Source organism: Chiloscyllium plagiosum, chromosome 13 (assembly GCF_004010195.1).
Source record: "Chiloscyllium plagiosum isolate BGI_BamShark_2017 chromosome 13, ASM401019v2, whole genome shotgun sequence".
Classification (NCBI taxonomy): domain Eukaryota; kingdom Metazoa; phylum Chordata; class Chondrichthyes; order Orectolobiformes; family Hemiscylliidae; genus Chiloscyllium; species Chiloscyllium plagiosum.
In genome coordinates, this window is record NC_057722.1 from 11,143,445 (window position 1) to 11,165,729 (window position 22,285).

General features: G+C 41.9%; 1 protein-coding gene across 15 annotated transcripts in view; it reads left to right on the plus strand.

Moving 5' to 3' along the window:
• The window catches only part of yeats2 (YEATS domain containing 2), a 136,956-nt gene that overhangs the window by 20,193 nt on the left and 94,478 nt on the right, over window positions 1-22,285 (plus strand). For all 15 annotated transcript variants that reach the window (XM_043701856.1, XM_043701854.1, XM_043701855.1 and 12 more), the window contains 8 exons: window positions 3,111-3,203; window positions 5,145-5,399; window positions 7,010-7,128; window positions 8,060-8,221; window positions 15,580-15,691; window positions 17,166-17,210; window positions 18,312-18,585; window positions 20,872-21,117. In XM_043701856.1, coding sequence (XP_043557791.1) covers window positions 3,111-3,203; window positions 5,145-5,399; window positions 7,010-7,128; window positions 8,060-8,221; window positions 15,580-15,691; window positions 17,166-17,210; window positions 18,312-18,585; window positions 20,872-21,117 — 1,306 coding nt within the window. The remainder of the gene's footprint in view (window positions 1-3,110; window positions 3,204-5,144; window positions 5,400-7,009; window positions 7,129-8,059; window positions 8,222-15,579; window positions 15,692-17,165; window positions 17,211-18,311; window positions 18,586-20,871; window positions 21,118-22,285) is intronic.

Sequence of the window (22,285 nt, forward strand, 5' to 3'; positions counted from 1 at the left end):
AAGCGCTCTGCTAGGAGGTGCCCAGTCTCCCCAATGTAGAGGAGACCGCATCGGGAGCAACGGATACAATAAATGATATTAGTGGATGTGCAGGTAAAACTTTGATGGATGTGGAAGGCTCCGTTAGGGCCTTGGATAGAGGTGAGGGAGGAGGTGTGGGCACAGGTTTTGTAATTCCTGCGGTGGCAGGGGAAAGTGCCAGGATGGGAGGGTGGGTCGTGGGGCGGGCGTGGACCTAACCAGGTAGTCACGGAGGGAACGGTCTTACTTAGCGCCTAAGCAATTAATACAAAATTTGCAAAAAAAAATGTGTATTAAGGCATGTAAACCATAGAACCATGGCTAAGAAGAGGAATTAACAGACTTGTTTCTCTTCATATGCTTTTGTCGTGTTACTGGCCCATACCTAATTGCCCTTAACCAAACAGCTTGCTGGACAAGTTTGTTTGAGGATGTGTGTAGAATGAACTTCCTGAGGAAGTGGTGGATGCAGGTGCAATTACAATGTTTAAAAGACATTTGGATGGATACATGCATAGGAATGGTTTGGAAGGATATGGGCCAGGAGCAGGCAAGTAGGACTAGTTTAGTTTGGCATTATGTTCAGCATGGACTGGTTGGACCAAAGAGCCTGTTTTCTGCGCTGTATGACTCTATGATAGTTGAGAGTCAGTCCACTACAGACAACTCTAGATGAGCTAAGGACCTACTCCAGATTAGGTGAGGATGACAGATTTCCTTCTTTGTGGACATAATGAACCAGTTTCTTATGATAACGTATGGTAGTTTCATTGTTCCATTACTGTGGCTTCTTTTATATTTCAAATTTATTAATTGATTTGGTTTCATCTACAGTGGTGATGGATTTGAATTCTTTCTGTATCTTTCTCACACATGCTATGTCTATCTGTGTTTCTCCATCTCCTCCTCCATCCCACTGCAAATTCAAGGAAGAAGCTTATCATGAAGCCAAGCACTGTTAAATTCTGCAATTATTGAAGGCAGAATAAAGAACTGATTAAAAAATGAGGAAAGAATATATGAGTAGACTAGCAAGAGACATAAAAATTAAATGGTAAAGATTTCAATAAATATATAAAGTTGGAAAAGATTGGTGAAAATAAACATATGCCCAGTAAACAAGAGAGGGTGAAATTATAATGAGAATAGGGAAATAGCAGAGAAATTAAGCACATAATTTGTATGGAATTTAACGTGGCCACTGGTAAACCTCACCTGCTGTCTAGAGAATGGCATTGTGCCTTTTTGTTTGAGAAGGACTGTTGTATGCAGTACCAATCACAAACTGGGCAGCAATGAGTCTTCCCTGGGATCAAAGGCTCTGGGGTAGAGGTGCTGCTGGCTGAGAGCTGCCTGCTAATCAGATCCTAGTGTTATCTCATTGCTCGGCAGCACTTGAAGAGAGGGATGTGTCTGCTCCTTGTAATGCACCTATCTGAGACCCAGGATGGTTAGGAGACTGAGCCACGGGTGAGTGAAGACATGAGATTTATCACAGGTTGGGAGTTACAGGGAATGAGGGAGTCCTCAGCAAGAGCAAACAAGTGTCTCTCAGTGGAACTTTCTTTCCCAATGCCAGGAATGAGCCTTCATCTACCCCTTCCATCTCCAGAAGCAACCTTCGAAGGGTTTGATTTGGGGTTTATAGCAAGTGAGACTGCCTCTGCTGCAAGAACAATACTTGTAAGGAAAGGGTTGTTTGATGAGGCAAGGTTGAGTAGGTGTGGCCTTCCGTTTAGAAGAATGAGAGGTGATCTTATTGAATCATATAAGATTCTAAGGGAGCTTTACTTAACAGATGTTGGGAGGATATTTCCCCTTCAGGGGTATTGTGAACTTGAAACTTTCAAAATAATACATCTCCCGTTACAGACGAGATGAAGAGCTACTTCCTTCACTGCATGGTTAGTAAAAACAGAGAAATAGGGGCTGGGTTAATGAATGCATTCAAGGCTGAGTGGAACAGATCTTTGATTGACAAGGGTTTTAAGGGTTATGAAAAACAGTCAGGGGATTGGAATTAAAGCTGCAGTCAGATCGGCCATGATCTTACTGAATGGCCTATTTCTGTTCATACTTCTTATGGTCTTATGAAGTTTGATTAAGGGAACCAATGGGACCAAGGTCAATAAGTTCCTACAGTTTGAAGGTTGGTTAGTGGATAAAAATGAAATAATAGGAATAAGCGATACATTTTTGAGTTAGGTGACTAATTAGCAGGGTACTACAAGGATCAGTCCTTGGATCTTAGCTATTGACAATACGAACATAAGACTTAGGTGCAGAGCGAGGCCATTTTGCCCATCAAGTCCTCTCTGTCATTCATACAGTCTGTTTTAATTATTTAAGTGAGAGTACTGAATGTAACATATCCAAATTTATGAACAGTAGAAAGTTAGATAGGAAAGAAACTGATGGAGAAGACGCCAAGATAATGCAGGGTGATATAGACATCTTGAGTAAGTGATCAAGCTTATGGTAGATTGAATACAATCTACGTGTGAAGTAACCGACTTTGGTAGGAAAAAGTTTTAAAAATGCAACTTAGTTTTTAAATGTTGAGAGACTGAGTTATGTTTGCAGAGTAGGGAAAGGTAATCTAACTGAAACATAAAATTCTTAAGGGTCTCAAGCCAAGGTGGATGTTGAGAAAATGCTTCCCTTGCTAAGGGGTTTACAACCAAGAGGTCACATTCCTAAGAAGGGGTCACTGTTTGTGACTGAGATTAAGAGTTTTTTCACTCAGTGTTGTGAACCTGTGCAGTTCTCCACATCAGAGAATTGTGGCTGTTGAACTGAATATACTCAATGCAGAAGTTAATATCAAAATATTTTGGATATTAAGAGAAATAGGGATGATATGGGAAGTAGAATTATGATAGAAGATCATTCACGCTTATGTTGAATGTCAGAGGGCAAAATGGTCTCTGCCACCCTTGCTTCTTCTGTTTTGATGCAGTGATATCCAAAAGGAGATTTAGTAACTCCAGAAAATCCAATGTTCTTTTAAGATTCATTTAATTTGAAGAGAATATTTATAAACAGTTCCTTATGAAATGAGTGATTTGACTATCTGTTTGTACTTAAAGCGCCTGAACGAAGCCAGAAGAATGATGGACAAACTTCGTGCCTGCATTGTGGCCAACTACTATGCGTCGGCTGTGCAGCCCAAGATTACTGAGGTAAGGAGGATGAAGCAGGTAATCTTCTTGACCAGGTTTTTAAACTCTTTCAATGTTCCCATGTGATTAATGTCACATGATTGGGTCAGTATCTATATAATCTTGTAATAGCTGCCAACAGCATTACATAAAGGTGATTGGTTATTATGATTCTATTGAAACTGAAAATAACAGATCTAAAGTTCCGATGTTTAACTGAATTATTGAATCTAAAGGAAAGATGAAAAATTATGTGCTGTCAAATTACATTGATAGAACAGAATTTATAGCAACGATTCATGATTTTGCTGATAAATCATTAAAGCAGTGCATTACAGTAAAGCTCTTATTCTAAGCCTTGGACCCAGAAAAGATGCAATGATCTTGGGGTCCTGGGTGCATGCTGCTGAGACAATGGTAAGTCAGTGAGGAGGTAGCAGAAGCTATTTCCTCCTATTTTGCCTAAATTAGACTGTGGGACTGGGATGTAGCTAGCAGACCAGTTTTGTTCAAGATAATATAGAAAGATAAACCAACTCAGTGTCGATCAGATGATATAACAGCAATTAAAAGCCTTAATTTACAAAGGGAATGTATTAGCCATCACATTTATGCATTTCCAGGTGCTATTAGATGAGGTTTTTATAAAAGTTCAGGGATACTCCTCAAGAGATGACCTAGTAGTATGGATAGACAATTGCATGAAAAGATGGACAGGTACCTGAGAACTCAAATACATAATTTCTTCAAATTGTACAAACGAGTAGGAATGGTGTGAGGAGGGACTTAAGATGCTATGTCTGTTTCCAGTGAACCAGAGAAGAAATGACATAAGGTTATGATGGGATAATTAGAGCAGATTGTTTCCTTTTGTTGGGAGTCAGGAAGAGTACAGTCCCATTAAATTTTTTGCTGGTAGAGAACTCACATGAGTTGGTTTTGCGTAGAGATTTCTTTGTGCAACAGGTATATTGAAGCATAGAATGCTTTCATGCTGTGAGTTGTTGAATCAAAAAATATTGCATCTTTGACGAAAAGAATAAGGCTGAGTATTTGAAGCTTAGACAGATACATGGAACTAAGCAGTAATTTTAGATTGCTTTCGCAAAAAATATAGCACATGTTGATAGACTAGATTGCCTCCTTGAGTGGAGTAGATTTCTATTGTATGTGGATATCAACCTTTTATTCTGGATTTCTCATAACAATAAAAGACCCATAATGAGCTGGTGTGCAGCCCTTTCTATTTCCTTAAGGGATAAACCACTGCAAATCATGACTGCGTTTTATTTGGTGTCATCACAGTCAATATGTGACATGTGCTTTGAAAGAGAATGTAATCAAAGCTAATGGGAAACCTCATTCTCTGTGATAAATAAAAGACACCCCAACGGCACATTCCTTGGGTCAAGCTGTGGTCTTGGTTTTTGTTTCTCTATGTTAGAAATCAGATACTCTGAGAGTTTACCTCCAGCAATTTGCCATGGACAGATTGCTTCCAAACATTTACTCGGGTGTTAGAAAAATTTAAGACTGCTTCTGTTTGAAACAGTCAACCCACTTTAGGTGGTATAAGTTTAGTTATTATTGCTGGAAAGACATGTTTATATATAAGGATGATCTAAGAAATGTTGGCAGATTTTGTTTTGGATTGAGAAGAGTATTACCACGTGGTTTCTTGGAAACTGACATTAGCTTTACGTTGAGAATGGGTATTTACTTGACAAATGTACTTAATCAGTGATTACATTGCCAGATCGTAGTTATACAGAAAGCATTTTTCTTCATTAAAGATGTTCGTTTTCATCAGGACAATGTGACTGATATCATTGCTATTTCTTGGTTGAACTGTTAGAACTGTCCTTCACTGTTCTCCAAGAGGGTTACCCTTGGTTAGTTTAATCTTGCTGTCCTGAACTTGTGATTGACTAAACTGGGCTATGTGATTTTTTTTTGTTTTAGGGTCCAAAACCATATGATCCTACTGTCTTTAATCACCCAGTCATCAAGAAATTTCTAGAATCTCCTTCCCGGTCATCTTCCCCTGGCAATCAACGATCTGAAACTCCATCAGCCAACCAATCAGAAACAGATTCCGTCACTCATCAAGCAGACACCTTTCTGGACAAAGAGAATGAGCAGGAACAGCCCACTGCAGCAAGTGAGGACATGCAAACTTTCAGATCCGAGAAAAGAGCAGGGAGGAACACTGGCCAGGTACAGTAATCTCTGGCAAATCCCTCGTCGTGTCGGGAGGGCATGGTTGGGACTAAAACAGTGCGTCCAGATTACAGGTCAACAAATAGTAATGAATGCTACGGTTGACCCCAGTGGGCTTGAGCTCCCAAAAGCTGCTAGGGTTCCTACTCCTGAGTGTGTGGAGGTCATGTGAAGTCTGATGCCCATGGATGTCTGCAGTCAAATGGCCTGCCCTCAAATTCACACGGCAAATGATCACTTGAGTGAGCTACTAGTGAGCATCAGAACCCAGGAGTCATCACATTAGGAAGGAGGATAAAGCATCAACAAATAGAGCCTTGCATAGGTGTAATCCCACTGTTCTGAGATGCCAATCTCTCCATATAGAATAGAACAACACAAATTGGTTATGAGAATGGGCAGAGTTATCTGTAGTTGGGTTGCTGGCTTCCATACTTGCAAGAGGAGGTGGTAGATGCAGTTATTGTTACAACGTTTAAAAGATGTTTGGAAAGGTACATGAGATTTAGAGGGTTATGGAACAAATGCAGGAAGTGCGACTAGTTTAGTTTGGGAAACCCGGTTGGTATGTTCTAGTTGGACCAAAGGGTCTGTTTCTGTGCTGTATGACTCTGTGTGTAAGCCAACTCTATGTGTAGGAGAAAGTGAGGACTGCTGATGCTGGAGATCAGAAAAATGTGTTGCTGGAAAAGCGCAGTAGGTCAGGCAGCATCAGAGGAGCAGGAGAATCGACGTTTCGGGCATAATCCCTTCTTCACGAATGAGGAGGGTGTGCCAAGCAGGCTAGGATAAAAGGTAGGGAGGAGGGACTGGGGGAGGGGCGTTGGGAGGTCTGGCAATGGAGGAGGCCATGGACCTGCGTGTCCTTGGCGGAGTGGGAGGGGGAGTTAAAGTGTTCAGCCACAGAGCGATTGGGTTGGTTGGTGCGGATGTCCCAGAGGTGTTCTCTGAAATATTCCACAAGTAGATGGCCTGTCTCCCCAATGTATAGGAGGCCACATCGGGTGCAGCGGATGCAGTAAATGATGTGTGTGGAGGTGCAGGTGAATTTGTGACGGATATGGAAGGATCCCTTGGGGCCTTGGAGGGAAATGAGGGGGGAGGTGTGGGCGCAAGGTTTGCATTTCTTGCAAGAAATATCCGTCACCGCCCCGTGGCTGAACATTTTAACTCCCCCCACCTTTTCTCAGTCCCAACTCTCGGACTCAGCACCGCCTTTTTGACCTGCAATCATCTTCCCGACCTCTCCACCCCCAACCCCTCTCCGGCCTATCACCCTCACCTTAACCTCCTTTTACCTATCGCATTCCCAACGCCCCTCCCCCAAGTCCCTCCTCCCTACCTTTTGTCTTAGCCTGCTTGGCACAACCTCCTCATTCCTGAAGAAGGGCTTATGCCCGAAACGTCGATTCTCCTGCTCCTTGGATGCTGCCTGACCTGCTGTGCTTTTCCAGCAACACGTTTTTCAACTCTGTGTAGGCCAAGGAGGCAGGAAGAGGTAGAGGGAGGAAACGCATTGATGAGGGATTGAAATGGAATATCAATGTACGATCAAGCAAGGTATAGCACCGTATCTCTCATTGTATGCTAAATACTATCTTTCCTAGGATACCTTTGGAGTCCCAACCCCACAGGAGATAGAACAGAGGTATACCTACCTCACCACCAGTGAAGATCCATCGCGCCTTTACATCAAGAAGACAATTGTCGTTGGCAATGTTTCAAAGTCAGTGCTTGGCCTTTCTGCATTTCTCAATGTTTTGTACTTTTCTTTTTGTCGGACCTCCTTTCCCTCTGATGGCAGTGGATGTGAAATTGAAGTTAATCAGGATATAACATGAAAAGACGACTTAATGTCAATATTTTGTTCACTGCAAATAGAATCCATAGTAACTATGTCAGAGAACCAGAGAAAAGGGGACATCAGCAATCCTTCCAGATTTTTCATGGATCCTCTGCCATAGTTATGATGGGCAATTAGTGGAGATGAGCAGAACTTGAATCCTCTGAAGTCTGCATGCATATGCCTAAGTAGTATAATATATCAAAATGTTCCATGTACAGGCATTGGGGGCAGAACAGAAAATGCTGTTAATAAGGGTAGGTTGCTCATTATTTCAAACCTGCTCATTGTAAAAATTAAAAGTATTAAGGTGTTATGAATCAAAGGTGGGTAAATCAGGTTGAAGTGCAGATCACTGCTGAAGTGGCTGAATTGGACTTCAACTGAAGTCGACTGAGTGAATTGTAAAAATTATCTTAATGAATTTCCACTCCATCTTTCTGGTTATCTATTCAATCAATGTTTTATTTTACATTATCCAGGCACTGGAATTAATAATTTGCTTTTGTTCTTCTGGACCCTGTGCTAATTTCTGCTTCCAATTTCTGTCCCTGCTGGAATTTTGTTTCTTTTCTCAATCTTGCATTGCAATTTCCTGCTTTTTGCCTCAGTGCTGTACAAATGCTTTTTTTTCTGTTTTGCTGAGTGATTTTTGCTCCCTTTCCTGGTCTCCTGGGATAATTCTGAGAGAGGGTCAGCAGCATTGGGAGTTTCACTCTCTTCACCAGTGTTATGCTGAAAGAAGTTGAGATGATTTGTCAGTCAAATGAGATACTTGTTTTCTCTTTAACTGACTAAATTTATTGCTTTATAGGTACATTCCCCCAGACAAGAGGGAGGAGAATGATCAGTCCACCCATAAGTGGATGGTTTATGTGCGAGGTTCACGGAAAGAGCCCACAATTGATCATTTTGTGAAGAAGGTCTGGTTCTTTCTGCATCCCAGTTATAAGCCAAATGACCTGGTGGAAGTCAGGTGAGTCTCCATGGACTTTATCTTGGACTTTATTTCTATTCCGTGCAAGGCAACAATCGAGTTTTTTAAAGCCAGATAGACAAAGTTAAATTTCACACAACACCAAGTTGTAGTCCAACAGGTTTACTTGAAAGTACAAGCTTTCAAAGTGCTGCTCCTTCATCAGGTAGCTAGTCGGGCAGGATACACAGGATGCAGAATTTGTAAGTAAAAGATCAAAGTGGCATACAACTGATGTAATGTATTAGAGAAACCTAGCTGGCTGTTAGGTCTTTAATCACTTAGAATCGGGATACAGATTTTGATTGATTAATATGTGAGTTTTGCATCTTCTCTAGTAGGTACATCCACACACTGAATCAGAAAATTTTATTGTACACACATAACAAATTCCTCTCCATGTAAACCCTTAACACTATGGCAGTCCCAGTCTATGTTTGGAAAGTTAAAATCCCCTACCATTACCACCCTATTATTCTTACAGATAACTGAGATCTCCTGACAAATTTGTTTCTCGATTTTCCTCTGACTATTAGGGGGGTCTATAATACAATCCCAATAAGGTGATCATCCCTTTCTTATTTCTCAGTTCAACCCAAATAACTTTCCTGGTTGTATTTCCGGGAATATCCTCCCTCAGTACAGCTGTATTGCTATCCCTTATTGAAAACACTACTCCCCCTCCTCTCTTGTCTTTCTATCCTTCTTGTAACATTTGTATCCTGGAACATTAAGCTGCCAGTCCTGTCCATCCCTGAGCCATGTTTCTGTAATTGCTATGATATCCCAGTCCCATGTTCCTAACCATGCCTTGAGTTCATCTGCCTTCCTGTTAGGCCCATTGCATTGAAATAAATGCAGTTAAATGTATCAGTCCTACCTTGTTCTCTGCTTTGTCCCTGTCTGCCCTGACTGTTTGGCTCACTTCTGTTCTCAATTGTACCAGGCTCTGATCGATCTCTTTCCTCACTATCTCCTTGGGTCCCACCTCCCCAACCTTACTAGTTTAAATCCTCCCGAGCAGCTCTAGAAAATCTCCCTGCCAGTATATTAGTCCTCCTCCCATGTAGGTGCAATCCATCCTTCTTGTACATGTCACTTCTACCCCAAAAGAGATTTCAATGATCCAAAAAATGTGATTCCTTCTCCCATACACCATCTCCTCAGCCATGCATTCGTCTGCTCTGTCCTCCTATTCCTGCCTTCTCTACCTCGTAGCACTGGGAGTAATCCAGATATTACTACTCTCCAGGACCTCCTTTTTAAATACCTGCCTAAATCTCTGTAATCTCCCTTCAGAATCTCAACCTTTTCCCTTTCTATGTCATTGGTTCCAATCAGATCAGATCAGTGACCTCCTGCTGGCCCCTCTCCCCCTTGAGAACACTCTGCATTCTCTCTGAGACATCCTTGATCCTGGCACCAGGGAAACAACACACCGTTCTGATTTTTCACTGCTGGCCACAGAAACGTCTATCTGTACGTTGGACTAGAGAGTCCCCTAACACAATTGATCTCTTGGAACCCGACGTACCCCTCATTGCATTAGATCCAGTCTCAATACCAGAAACTTGGCTGTTTGTGCTATGTTCCCCTGAGAATCCATCACCCCCTACATTTTCTAAAACAGCATACTTTGTTTGAAATGGGGATAACCACAGAAGGCTCCTGCAGAAGGAAGGAAGCGGCAGAGACAAACCACTATAAATGCCGGAGGAAACATCACAGAAGCGCTTCACAGGAGGCTCCCAAGCACTGAGGATTCACCTAGACAGGGGACGAAACATCTGCAACACAAATTCCCAGCTTGGCGAACAGAACCACAACAAGGCTCCTGCACTAACCGCCTACCTCTCTTACCATTCCTGGAGTTAACCCGTATTTGTGACTGTATCTGCGACTTTTCCCCCTTCCTATAACTGCCATCCAAGTCATCCCCTTGCTGTTGTAAATTCCTCATTGCCTCTAACTGTCTCTCCAACTGATTCTATTTGATCTGATAGGATTCACAACCAACAGCATTTATTGCAGATATAATCCTCAGTAACCCGTAAACTCTCCCTAAACTCCCACATCGACAAGAAGAGCATGTCACTCTACTAAAGGCCATTTTTGCTCCTCCACAATCTACAGACCCAGAAAATAGCACCGTCTTATTCCTCTACAACACATTACTCTAGGTAAAATTAATAGTTGTGGCTTGTATTTTAAGTTTAATCAAGAGACATATCTCAGTAAACATATAATCAAGAAAGAACCCCCTCTACTCACTACTGCAGACTTACTGTAAGGCCACGTTTAAATATTCACATCTGTTTCTGTGCTGTGACCTCTCCCAAGCAGGTTCCTCCGAGATTAGTTGTGAATTTCACTGTTTGTTAATTTTCCCAGATGCACTCTGATGTCCAGCGTTACATGAATTCAAACAGCAAAGGCTGTAACTGTGCAGATTCACTGCTATGTTTCTTTCTCTCTGCACGGACCTCACCAAGAGCTTCCTTTGTCTGTTCCCCTCCCTTTTAAAAGTGCTGTTGTTTTGACTTTTGTTTCTCCAAAACTTGACCTAATCTTGGGAAATAAGGCAGGGCAGGTGACTGAGGTGTCAGTGGGGGAGCACTTTGAGGCCAGCGACCATAATTCCATTAGTTTTAAAATAGTGATGGAAAAGGATAGACCAGATCTAAAAATTGAAGTTCTAAATTATGGGCGGCACAGTGGCACAGTGATTAGCACTGCTGCCTCACAGCGCCAGAGACCCGGGTTCAATTCCCACCTCAGGCGACTGACTGTGTGGAGTTTGCACATTCTCCCCGTGTCTGCGTGGGTTTCCTCCGGGTGCTCCAGTTTCCTCCCACAGTCCAAAGATGTGCAGGTAAGGTGAATTGGCCATGCTAAATTGCCCGTAGTGTTAGGTAAAGGGTAAATGTAGGGGTATGGGTGGGTTGTGCTTCGGCGGGTCAGTGTGGACTTGTTGGGCCGAAGGGCCTGTTTCCACACTGTAATGTAATCTAATCTAATCTAAATCTAAATTGGAGAAAGGCCAATTTTGACAGTATTGGGCAAGAACTTTCAAAAGCTGACTGGGGGCAGATGTTCGCAGGTAAAGGGACGGCTGGAAAATGGAAAGCCTTCAGAAATTAGATAACGAGAGCCCAGAGAAAATTTCTTCCTGTCAGGGTGAAAGGAAAGGCTGGTAGGTGGAATGCTGGATGATTTAAGAAATTGAGGGTTTGGTTAAGAGAAAGAGGGAAGCATATGTCAGGTATAGACAGGATGGATCAAGTGAATCCTTAGAAGCGTATAAAGAAAGTGTGAGTATACTTAAGAGGGAATTCAGGAAGGCAAAAAGGGGACATGAGATACCTTTGGCAAATAGAATTAAGGAGAATCCAAAGGGTTTTTACAAATACATTAAGGACAAAAGGGTAACTAGGGAGAGAATAGGACCCCTCAAAGATCAGCAAGGCAGCCTTTGTGTGGGGCCGCAGGAGATGGGGCAGATACTAAACAAGTATTTTGCATCAATACTTATTATGGAAAAGGACATGGAAGACATAGAATGTAGGGAGGTGGATGGTGACATCTTGAAGAAATGTCCATATTACAGAGGAGGAAGTGCTGGATGTCTTGAAACGTATAAAAGTCGATAAATCCTCCCGAACTGATCAGTGTACCCGAGAACTCTGTGGGAAGCCAGGGAAGTGATTGCTGGGCCTCTTACTGAAATAGTTGTATCATTGATAGTCACAGGTGAGGTGCATGAAGACTCGAGGTTGGCAAACGTGGTGCCACTGTTTAAGAAAGGTGGTAAGGACAAGCCAGGGAACTATAGACCAGTGAGCTTGACGGGGGTGGTGGGCAAGTTGTTGGAGGGAATCCTGAGGGACAGGATGTACATGTATTTGGAAAGGCAAGGACTGATTAGGGATAGTCAACATGGCTTTGTGTGTGGGAAATCATGTCTTACAAACTTGATTGAGTATTTTGAAGAAGTAACAAAGAGGATTGATGAGGGCAGAGCGGTAGATGTGATCTATGTGGACTCCAGTAAGATGTTCGAGAAGGTTCCCCATGGGAGACAGATTAGCAAGGTTAGATCTCACGGAGTATAGGGAGAAGTCGCCATTTGGACACAGAACTGGCTGAAAGGTAGAAGACTGGAGGCCTGTGACCAGTGGAGTGCCACAAGGATCGGTGCTGGGCCCACTATTTTTCATCATTTATATAAATGATTTGGATGTGAGCATAAGAGGTATAGTTAGTAAGTTTGCAGATGACACCAACATTCGAGGTGTAGTGGACAGCGGTTACCTCAGATTACAACGGAATCTTGATCAGATGGGCCACTGGGCTGAGAAGTGGCAGATGGAGTTTAATTTAGATAAATGCGAGGTGCTGCATTTTGGGTAAGGAAATCTTAGCTAGACTTATACACTTAATGGTGAGGTCGTAGAGAGTGTTGCTGAACAAAGAGACCTTGGAGTGCAGGTTTATAGTTCCTTGAAAGTGGAGTCGCAGGTACATAGGATAGTGAAGATGCATTTGGTATGCTTTCCTTTATTGGTCAGAGTATTGAGTACAGGAATTGGGAGATCATGTTGCTGCTGTACAGGACATTGGTTAGACCACTTCTGGAATACTGCATGCAATTCTGGTCTCCTTCCTATTGGAAAGATGTTGTGAAACTTGAAAGGGTTCAGAAAAGATTTACAAGGAAGTTGCCAGAGTTGGAGGAGTTGGAGGATAAGGAGAGGCTGAACAGGCGAGGGCTGTTTTCCCTGGAGTGTCGGTGGCTGAGGGGTGACCTTCTAGAGGTTTACAGAATCATGAAGGGCATGGATAGGATAAATAGACAAAGTATTGTCCCTGGGGTGGGGGAGTCCAGAACTAGAGGGCATAGGTTAAGTGAGAGAGGGGAAAGATATAAAAGAGACCTCAGGGACAACTTTTTCACGCAGTGGTTGGTATGTGTACAGAATGAGCTTCCAGAGGAAGTGGTGGAGGCTAGTCCAACTGCAACATTTAAGAGGCATTTGGATGGGTATATGAATAGGAAGGATTTGGAGGGATATGGGCCAGGTGCTGGTAGGTGGGACTAGATTGGGTTGGGATATCTGGTTGGCATGGACGGGTTGGACTGAAGGATCTGTTTCCATGCTGTACATCTCTATGACTATAAATCCCAGAATTTCTTTCAAGTCACAGCCCTGAGATAACTTAAGGTTTTATCAATATATAAAGAACGTGACATTTCAGCTCAGACAGTGCATTGAAGGTATGAGGTTAGAGTCTGCCTGTATTCCAACCTGGACTGGTTTTGTTTCCAAAGTAGGAATTTATAAATTGACGCATTGACTGATTGCCTACAGATTGCGTTCTTTTTGAACAAAATAGAAAGTATTTGAAAATGCAAATTCACAGCATAGACTTATTGTATGTGTGCATGTGTATATGTATGGTGGACAGTTAAGGACACAGAACTCAGATAGCTTGTATGGAATATGAATTTGAGAATTGTATTATCCTAAAGATAATACAAGAAGTTAGAGGATAAATAACTGTGTACCCTAATTACATTTTGAACAATTATTAATAGAATTTATTGCTTGATAAATTGAGAGTGGGTCTTTTCCTGGTTGAAATAAATCCCCTGCTTATGGAGGAAGTTTGATCCTTTTTATCTTTTATTCAGTGAGAATGAGTCTTCTATTGTGCATCACTTGTACTGTATTGCATCCTCTCAGAAACAGCTAGACATTTGGTTGTCAAATTCCTGAGTAGCAGTGATGGCAAGTTGGTGCAGGCTTGAGCTATAAACAGTGTAGTTCCCTTGACTCTGTCCCATCAAATACCCCAAGGTCAAAGATGGGACAAATGCAACCAATCTTTGGGAATCCAAAGGATTGGATGAACCGAAGTAGCTGTGGAGCTACTTTGTACACAGAAAGGTTAGTTCACAAGAAGACATGAATTAAGAGCAGGAGTAGGCCATTCAGTCCATCAAGGACAGTCTGCCATTCTATAAGATCATGGCTAGTTGTAGCCTGACTGCACTTTATTGATTGCTGCCCGCAACTGTTGACACTGCCTCATGCAGTCCTGAATATATTCAATGACCTGGCCTCTCTGTGACAATCTGAGACAAATGGACTGATATTTGAAAGGCCTGCCTTGCAGTGACAAAACGCTGGAGGTGGCCTAAGCAAGCTGAGGGTTGGCTATCAGCCTCCTCATCAAGTCCTAAACTTGAGAGCCGTCAGCCAGTCAGATTAACGGTTGGCTCTAGTAATCTGAGAAGCACCAGAGCTCAGTACTGGACACTGTCAGGACTACAGGGAGGCCAATGGAGAGCATTGACAGCATCCAAACCCAGGTAGATCCGCAAGCCTTCAAGGTGAGGAGCAGGCTTGGGGTGGAGTGATACCTTGATGCATACATGATTTGGAGATGCCGGTGTTGGACTGGGGTGTACAAAGTTAAAAATCACACAACACCAGGTTATAGTCAAACAGGTTTAATTGGAAGCACACTAGCTTTTGGAGCGACGCTCCTTCATCAGGTGATAATGGAGGGCTTAATCCTAACACAGAATTTATAGCAAGAATTTACAGTGTGATGTAACTGAAATTATACATTGAAAAATTGATTGCCTGTTCAATTTTTCAATGTATAATTTTAGTTACATCACACTGTAAATTCTTGCTATAAATTCTGTGTTAGGATTGAGCCCTCCATTATCACCTGATAAAGGAGCGTCGATCCGAAAGCCAGTGTGCTTCCAATTAAACCTGTTGGACTATAACCTGGTGTTGTGATTTTTAACTTGATGCATACAGAGCATCTCCCCAGCCCACAATGATGTGTGCCCTCTTCCCATCTTTCAACAAAGCTGTTTAAAAAAAAAGACCTTCCCACTCTCCGACACCTGACATTGCTCAGCACATCTTGATGGTGGATGGGGTCTGAAGGCCTTAGGTGGCAGTAATTAGCTAATTAACACCCTCAGTTGGCTTAAATGGGGATAGGGTCATGGCAGCATTACTCAGTCTTACTGAGAATGATTTAGAGGTGGGTGGGAAGATGAAGGGCTGGCCACCTGATGTATTTTTCCTGCTTCTAATGTCACAAACATGTCTGGAATTGAGGTGTACAAAATCCAGCCCAAACTCCCTTTCGGCGACTCTTTCAGAACAATCTTTGTGAGCAGATGTTTTGGTATTTTGGCTGCAAGATTATATTGTCAAATTTAGTAGCTGGTGGAAAAGTGAATAGTAAGTTACGTAAGCAATAGGTTATTGTTGTTCTCAATTTTTTTTTTCATGTGGACTGATTTTCATTTTTTAAAATTTTCTGATTAGTGAGCCACCATTTCACTTGACCAGACGAGGCTGGGGTGAATTCCCTGTACGTATTCAGATCCACTTCAGGGACCTGCGCAACAAGAGAATAGACATCATTCACCAGCTGAAGGTACAGCAGTAGTTGGTTGAAGCTCTGCCTCCCATATTTGCTCTTGTTAATCTGTTAATAAAGGCTTGAAACAGGGAAGAACAATCACTTATCACTGTTATCAGATCAGTCTGGATGCTGGGACAAAGGGAGCTTTCAAGACTGAGAACATTAGAATTTTGGTAAATGCATCACGGGTTATGGTGCTAAAATGGGTGAATGGATTTGAAGTATAATAAGTGTTGATCAAATTTAATGGTGGAGAGGCTTAAGCTGTTTCCTTTTCCTAGGGTCTTTGCTCCTAGCTTTGTGCAAGCTGCTGAGCTTGCATTTAATTGAACAAGGTTTCAAACGCAGATTGTATGCCTGTTCAAAAAAGCATCATCGGTATACCTTTTGAAGTATTTTATAGAAACTGTTAGATGGTTCTGCAGTGTAGTTAATGTTGTAATATCAGGAAACCCGGTAGCCAGTTTTCTCACAGCAAACTCCCATAACCCACAATAAGTCTGTATTTCGTAGAATCCCTACACTGTGGAAGTGGGCACCTTGGCCCTATGAGTCCACATTTTTGTCCTACCCTATCCCCCAACTCTACATTTTCTATGGCTAACCCATCTAGCCTGCACATACCTGAACAATGGCCATTGAGCAAGGCCAATCCACCTAACATGCACATCTTTGGATTGTGGGAAGAAACCCACACAGACATGGGGAGAATGTGCAAACTCCACATGGACAGTCGCCCGAGGCTGGAATTGAACCCGGTTTCCTGATGCTGTGAGAAAGCAGTGCTAACTATTGTGCCACCATGCTGCCTTACTGATGGTGTTGCTTATGGTTTAAGTATTTCCTACTGAATATTGCTGTTGGATCGTTTGTTTTCTCCTCCTAACTAGGTAGTCAGGGTCTTGCTTTAACATCTAATCAAATGGATTGTATGTACAACACTGCAAAATGCACTGGCATAAACCTAGATTGTATGCTTTGTGCCAATTGTGGAGCCCGCAACCTTAGCCTGTCTGAAAATGCTAACTCTGAAGTGTGGTTGCATGATATGAATACTATATGAAGTGCCCTCTACATTGATTCAGAGTGCTTCCAAGTTTAAATAATAGGTGCAGAACAAAGGTCATTCAACTGCATCACAGCAATTGGATTCCTCACTACTTCAGTGCAATATTTCAGTTTCGGATAGACCATCATTTGAATGAGATTTGCCAAATTGGGTCTATATTAGTCTTGTGATTGAAACTCATATTACTGTCTGCAAAGATAGAGAAGTCAGACTTAAATTTTTACCCCTATCTAATTGAGTGGAAAATCTAGCCCACTAACTTGGCATCAGTTTGGGCTAGATTTATGTGAGATTCTTGAGGTAACTAAGCTACTCTTGAATTTGGTTTCCTTATTACCATTTGCTTTTTTTCAATGCTCATGTTGGGCACTCATAGCTGTCTTTCACTTTTACTGATATAAGTTTTTTTTTCCACAGCTGGATCGAACCTACACTGGCTTGCAGACACTTGGTGCAGAAACAGTATGTTTTAGTCTCTCTCTCTCTTTTTTACTCTCTCTCTCTCTCTCTCACTTTCCCTCTGCAGCTTTCTATTTCTTTTACTCAATTTAGCAGCTTCACAGCTGTAGGGACTGACACTTTACAGTCTGAGTTCACCCATCATTCAAGTATGAACCCAAACAGAGTCCAGGTCAGCCATCCAGTACTGAGACCAAATAGTGTATTAGCAGAGAGGATATCTGTGTAAGAGAGTTGGGAGAAGGAATCCTGATTGAGTTTTTTTTTACATATCATTACCCAGAGGTTTGATATAATCATGCTGCTATCATGGTTGATAGCTTCTTGCGTGAAAAGTTTAATTACTTATTTATATTAATAACTTAGAAATTACATTATTGTATGATAATTAGGTGAACGCTGTACCCACAACAATGACTTTGCTCTCATCCCTTTTGTAGGTGTTGGTGTTGACCTTTATTTGAGTTAAGTGAATGAATTTCTTTTAATTAGGGGCTGCTTAGGCCAGCTGATAAGTTGTGCTTTTGTCCAGCAATATCACCAGCACAACTTGGAGACTTGTTGACTCTGGCAATGGCACAATTTTAAAATTCTTGTTCTTTGTCTTGAAATTCATGGCCTTGCCCCTCTCTGTTGTCATAGTCTCTCTCTTGAGGTGTAACCTTGTCAGATCTCTGCATTTCTCCAAGTCTGGCCATTTGAATCTCTGATTTTCATTGCTCCACCATTGATGGCTGTCTCTTCAGCTGTTTTGTACAAAGCTCTGGAATTCCTAGCCATAGTGTTTTCCTTCCTTTTTTTTTGTTTTTTTAAATCTCTGCAGCTCTCTGATACTTTTCTAAGACATTCCATAAAATTTGTTTGACCGATTTTGCAATCAGCTGTCATACTGTGATTTTGTGGTTTGGTGTCAGATTTTGTTTAATAATGCTTCTGTGAAGATCTTTGGGATGTTTTACAATGTTAAATGCACGTTGTTTTGAGAATTTGTGTTTGGATTTCTTATCCATTTTTACACTGAGTTTGGTCCTGCGCATCTGTTTTATCCATTTGAAGTTTGAGTGCTGAAATAACAATGTTCTTTATGTGTTCCCCTTGGAACAGGTGGTTGATGTTGAACTGCACCGTGACTCTCTTGGCGAGGACTACCTTCCCACAGCTCTGGCTCCTTCTGGCTCCTCTACTGTGCTCCTTTCATCATCCTCCTCTTGCTCCTCCTCCTCCAGCAGAACACCTCAGTCTGTCACCCCTTTGCAACCTGCAATGGCCTCCACTCCCCCAATGACATCAGCAGGAGCAGTGCACATGTCTCTAGCTACTTTGAGTTCTGCCACTGGAAAGCAGTTGCACGACTCTCTGGGATTTACTTCAGAAAAAGGTGAACCACGCAGCCCCATGTAGGAACCACATCCTAAACATGGCATCTTGTGAGCATGCCAAACACCAAAATCACATAGTGGCAGACATTTGTGTACAAATCTGAAATAAAAAAGGAAAGCGTTGAAGAAACTTTCAGGTCTAGCAACAGCTGTGGAACAAGAAACAGAGTTAACTTTTTGACAAGAGTCTGATCAGAAGAAAACTTAAAAGATCTGTTTCAATTTGCACAGATCTTGCCAATCTGCTGAGTTTTTTTGCCATTTTCTGTTCTTATTTCAAACAGTGACACGCATAGATATACAAATTTGAAAGAAAAATAGAGCTATTGGTGTGTGCACAAATCCCTAAACCAGTAGGGGTTACCTACATGTCGGTGCAATGTTCAGCCCCTACATGCATGTACACACAATCAAATGGTCATGCACCTGTATGTACAAATCCCAAAGCAAACACAGTCACATATGTACACATTCTGAAACCAGATATGGATGTACATAGATGTGTACAACCTCTAAAATTAAACATGGAGCTGTACATATATCCATAAACTCCAAAATCAAACACCAAGTCAAACATGTATGTACAAATGAAAGCAAACATGATGTTTATATGTACACATATGTACAAACCTCAAAACTACATAAATGTGGTGACACGGTGGCTCAGTGGTTAGCACTGCTGCCTCACGATGCCAGGGACCCAGGTTCGATTCCACCCTTGGGTGACTGGCTGTGTGGAGTTTGCACCTTCTCCCCCTGATTGTGTGGATTTCCTCCAGATGCTCTGCTTTCCTCCCACAGTCCAATGATTTGCAAGTTAGGTAGATTGCCCATGTGCAGGCTAGGTGGGTTAGCCATTGAAAATACAGAGTTACAGGAATGGGGTAGAGGGATGGGTCTGGGTAGGTTGTTCTTTTGAGGGTCGGTGTGGACTCGATGGGCCAAATGGCCTGCTTCCTCACTGTAGCAATTCTATTCTATTCTACTCTAAATGTGCACGCACTGAGATACACTTCTATGAAAATTCAAACCGTCTGCTGAAGGGCATGTATGTTTGAACATGTTCCAAATAATATAGTGATAATGAGCTGTCTAAAGTACTTGTATGCTAATGTGGCACAACAAAGTCACAAAATTCAAGCATTGTGTTTTTACAAGTGATTTCTCCTGAGTTTATTCTGTCATAATTGTATAGTTCCTTTAAGAGATGGGTGTAACTTGTCAATGAAAGTCTTGTAGCAGTAATGGGATAAATTATTTAAAATAATGTATTTGAAAGGCAGAATTATTTAAATTCCAATTCTGTGTTGATGAGGGACAACTGATTTCCTGGAAGACCTATGAATACAACCGTCAGGACAGAGGAGGAATAAATAAATATCTTAATTCCCTTCCCCCACGTCTAGAGACATTCAGACAAATTCTAACATCCCAATACTTGCGTTGATCAGTATTACACCGGTTAGGCAATGAAGCTGGGGCCTTTCAATATAGTTGTTACAGCAAACAGACTTCAATTCCTTGAGTATAGATACTTATATTCAACCTATTAGAGGAGATTGGAGGCTGGATCGGGTGGGACTTGAACCCAGGTCTCCTGGCACAGAGGCAGGGAACTCTACATCTTGTGCCACAAAAACCTTCTTCCTTGACTACATAAGATTAAGATTGAGATAATTGAGTGTTTAAAATAATTAAAAGATTTGATTGGGTAGAAGGAAGCTATTTTCTTTGGTGGGAAAGTTGAGAATGGGGAAGGTGTAACCTTAAAATTAGAACTAGAACGTTTGGGGGTGATATCATGAAGTACCTCTTCATACAAAGGGTGGGGAAATTCTAGAAATCTTACTCCTAAAGAACAGGGTCATTTGAACATTTCAGATCTGTTTCTTAGATTCTTGTAAGTTATCATGAGATATTGAATCAATGCGGGTAAATGCAGTTCATATAAAATGTTCTTCAACCATAAGAATCTAGGACAAACACTGAAAATGGTGGAGAAACTCAGCAGCTCTGGCAGCATCTGTGGGGAGAGAAACAGGTAACATTTTGACTCCGGTACAACTCTTCTTCAGTTCGTATTGGACTTGAGATGTTTCTGTCTCCACAGATGCTGTAAAACCTGCTGAGTTTCTCCAACACTTACTGTGTTTGTCCTAGATGCCTATGGTTGAGGAAGATTTTATATGAATAAATCCTCAAGGAAGGATATTGTGAAGGATGAATGGAAGACTTAATTCCTCTAGATGTAATGAAATATGCTTCTGTTTCTTTTATATTTTCAGTTAAGTTGGAAGTTCCTGTTAAAAGTGAAGTGGGACTGAGCAGTCACTCAGGACAGTCTTCCCTGGAGCGTACACCAACCAGGCCAGTGGCCACTCAGAAGGTCACGTTTGGAACTCATGGAAACTCAGCGTTCCAACCAATCACAGCCAGTTGCAAGATTGTTCCTCAGGGGCAGCTTCCCAGCCCTTCTGATTCTCCAGGGAAGTCCTTCCAGCCCATTACCATGAGCTGCAAAATCGTGTCAGGTACATCTACCCTCAGCATTAGCATTAAAGGTGAAGCACACAATGCTGGAAAGCCAGAAATCTCAGTCTGATCCGTGTCATGAGCTGGGGGACAGGGGGGCTAAATTATCAAGTATTGTGGAATTGAAAAGGAAAATTCTGGAGTATAAATTTGTCAGTTGTGATAAGCGAAGTTCTAAATTAGAGAGAGGCCAATTTTGACGGTATTATGCAAGAACTTTCGAAAGCTGATTGGAGGCAGATGTTTGCAGGTAAAGGGATGGCTGGAAAATGGGAAGCCTTCAGAAATGAGACAACAAGAATCCAGAGAAAGTATATTCCTGTTAGGGTGAAAGGGAAGGCTGGTAGGTACAAGGAATGCTGGATGACTAAAGAAATTGAGGATTTTGTTAAGAAAAAGAAGGAAGCGTATGTCAGGTATAGACAGGATAGATCGAGTGAATCATTAGAAAAGTATAAAGGAAGTAGGAGTATACTTGAGACGGAAATCAGGAGGGCAAAAAGGGGGCCTGAGATAACTTTGGCAAATAGAATTAAGGAGAATCCAATGGGTTCTTACAAATATATTAAGGACAAAGGGTAACTAGGGAAAGAATAGGGCCCCTCAAAGATCAGCAAGGCGACCTTTGTGTGGAGCCACAGAAAATGGGGGCGATACTAAATGAATATTTTGCATCAGTATTGTGGAAAAGGATATGGAAGATATAGACTGTAGGGAAATAGATGGTGACATCTTGCAAAAAATGTCCATATTACAGAGGAGGAAGTGCTGGATGTCTTGAAACGGTTATAAAGGTGGATAAATCCCCAGGACCTGATCAGGTGTAACCGAGAACTCTGTGGGAAGCTAGAGAAGTAATTGCTGGATCTCTTGCTGAGACATTTGTATCATCGATAGTCACAGGTGAGGTGCCAGAAGATTGGAGGTTGGCAAACGTGGTGTCACTGTTTAAGAAGGACGGTAAAGACAAGCCAGGGAACTATAGACCGATGAGCCTGACCTCAGTGGTGGGCAAGTTGTTGGAGGGAATCCTGAGGGATAGATGTACATGTATTTGGAAAGGCAAGGACTGATTCAGGATAGTCAACATGGCTTTGTGCGTGGGAAATCATGTCTCACAAACTTGATTGAGTTTTTTGAAGAAGTAACAAAGAAGATTGATGACGG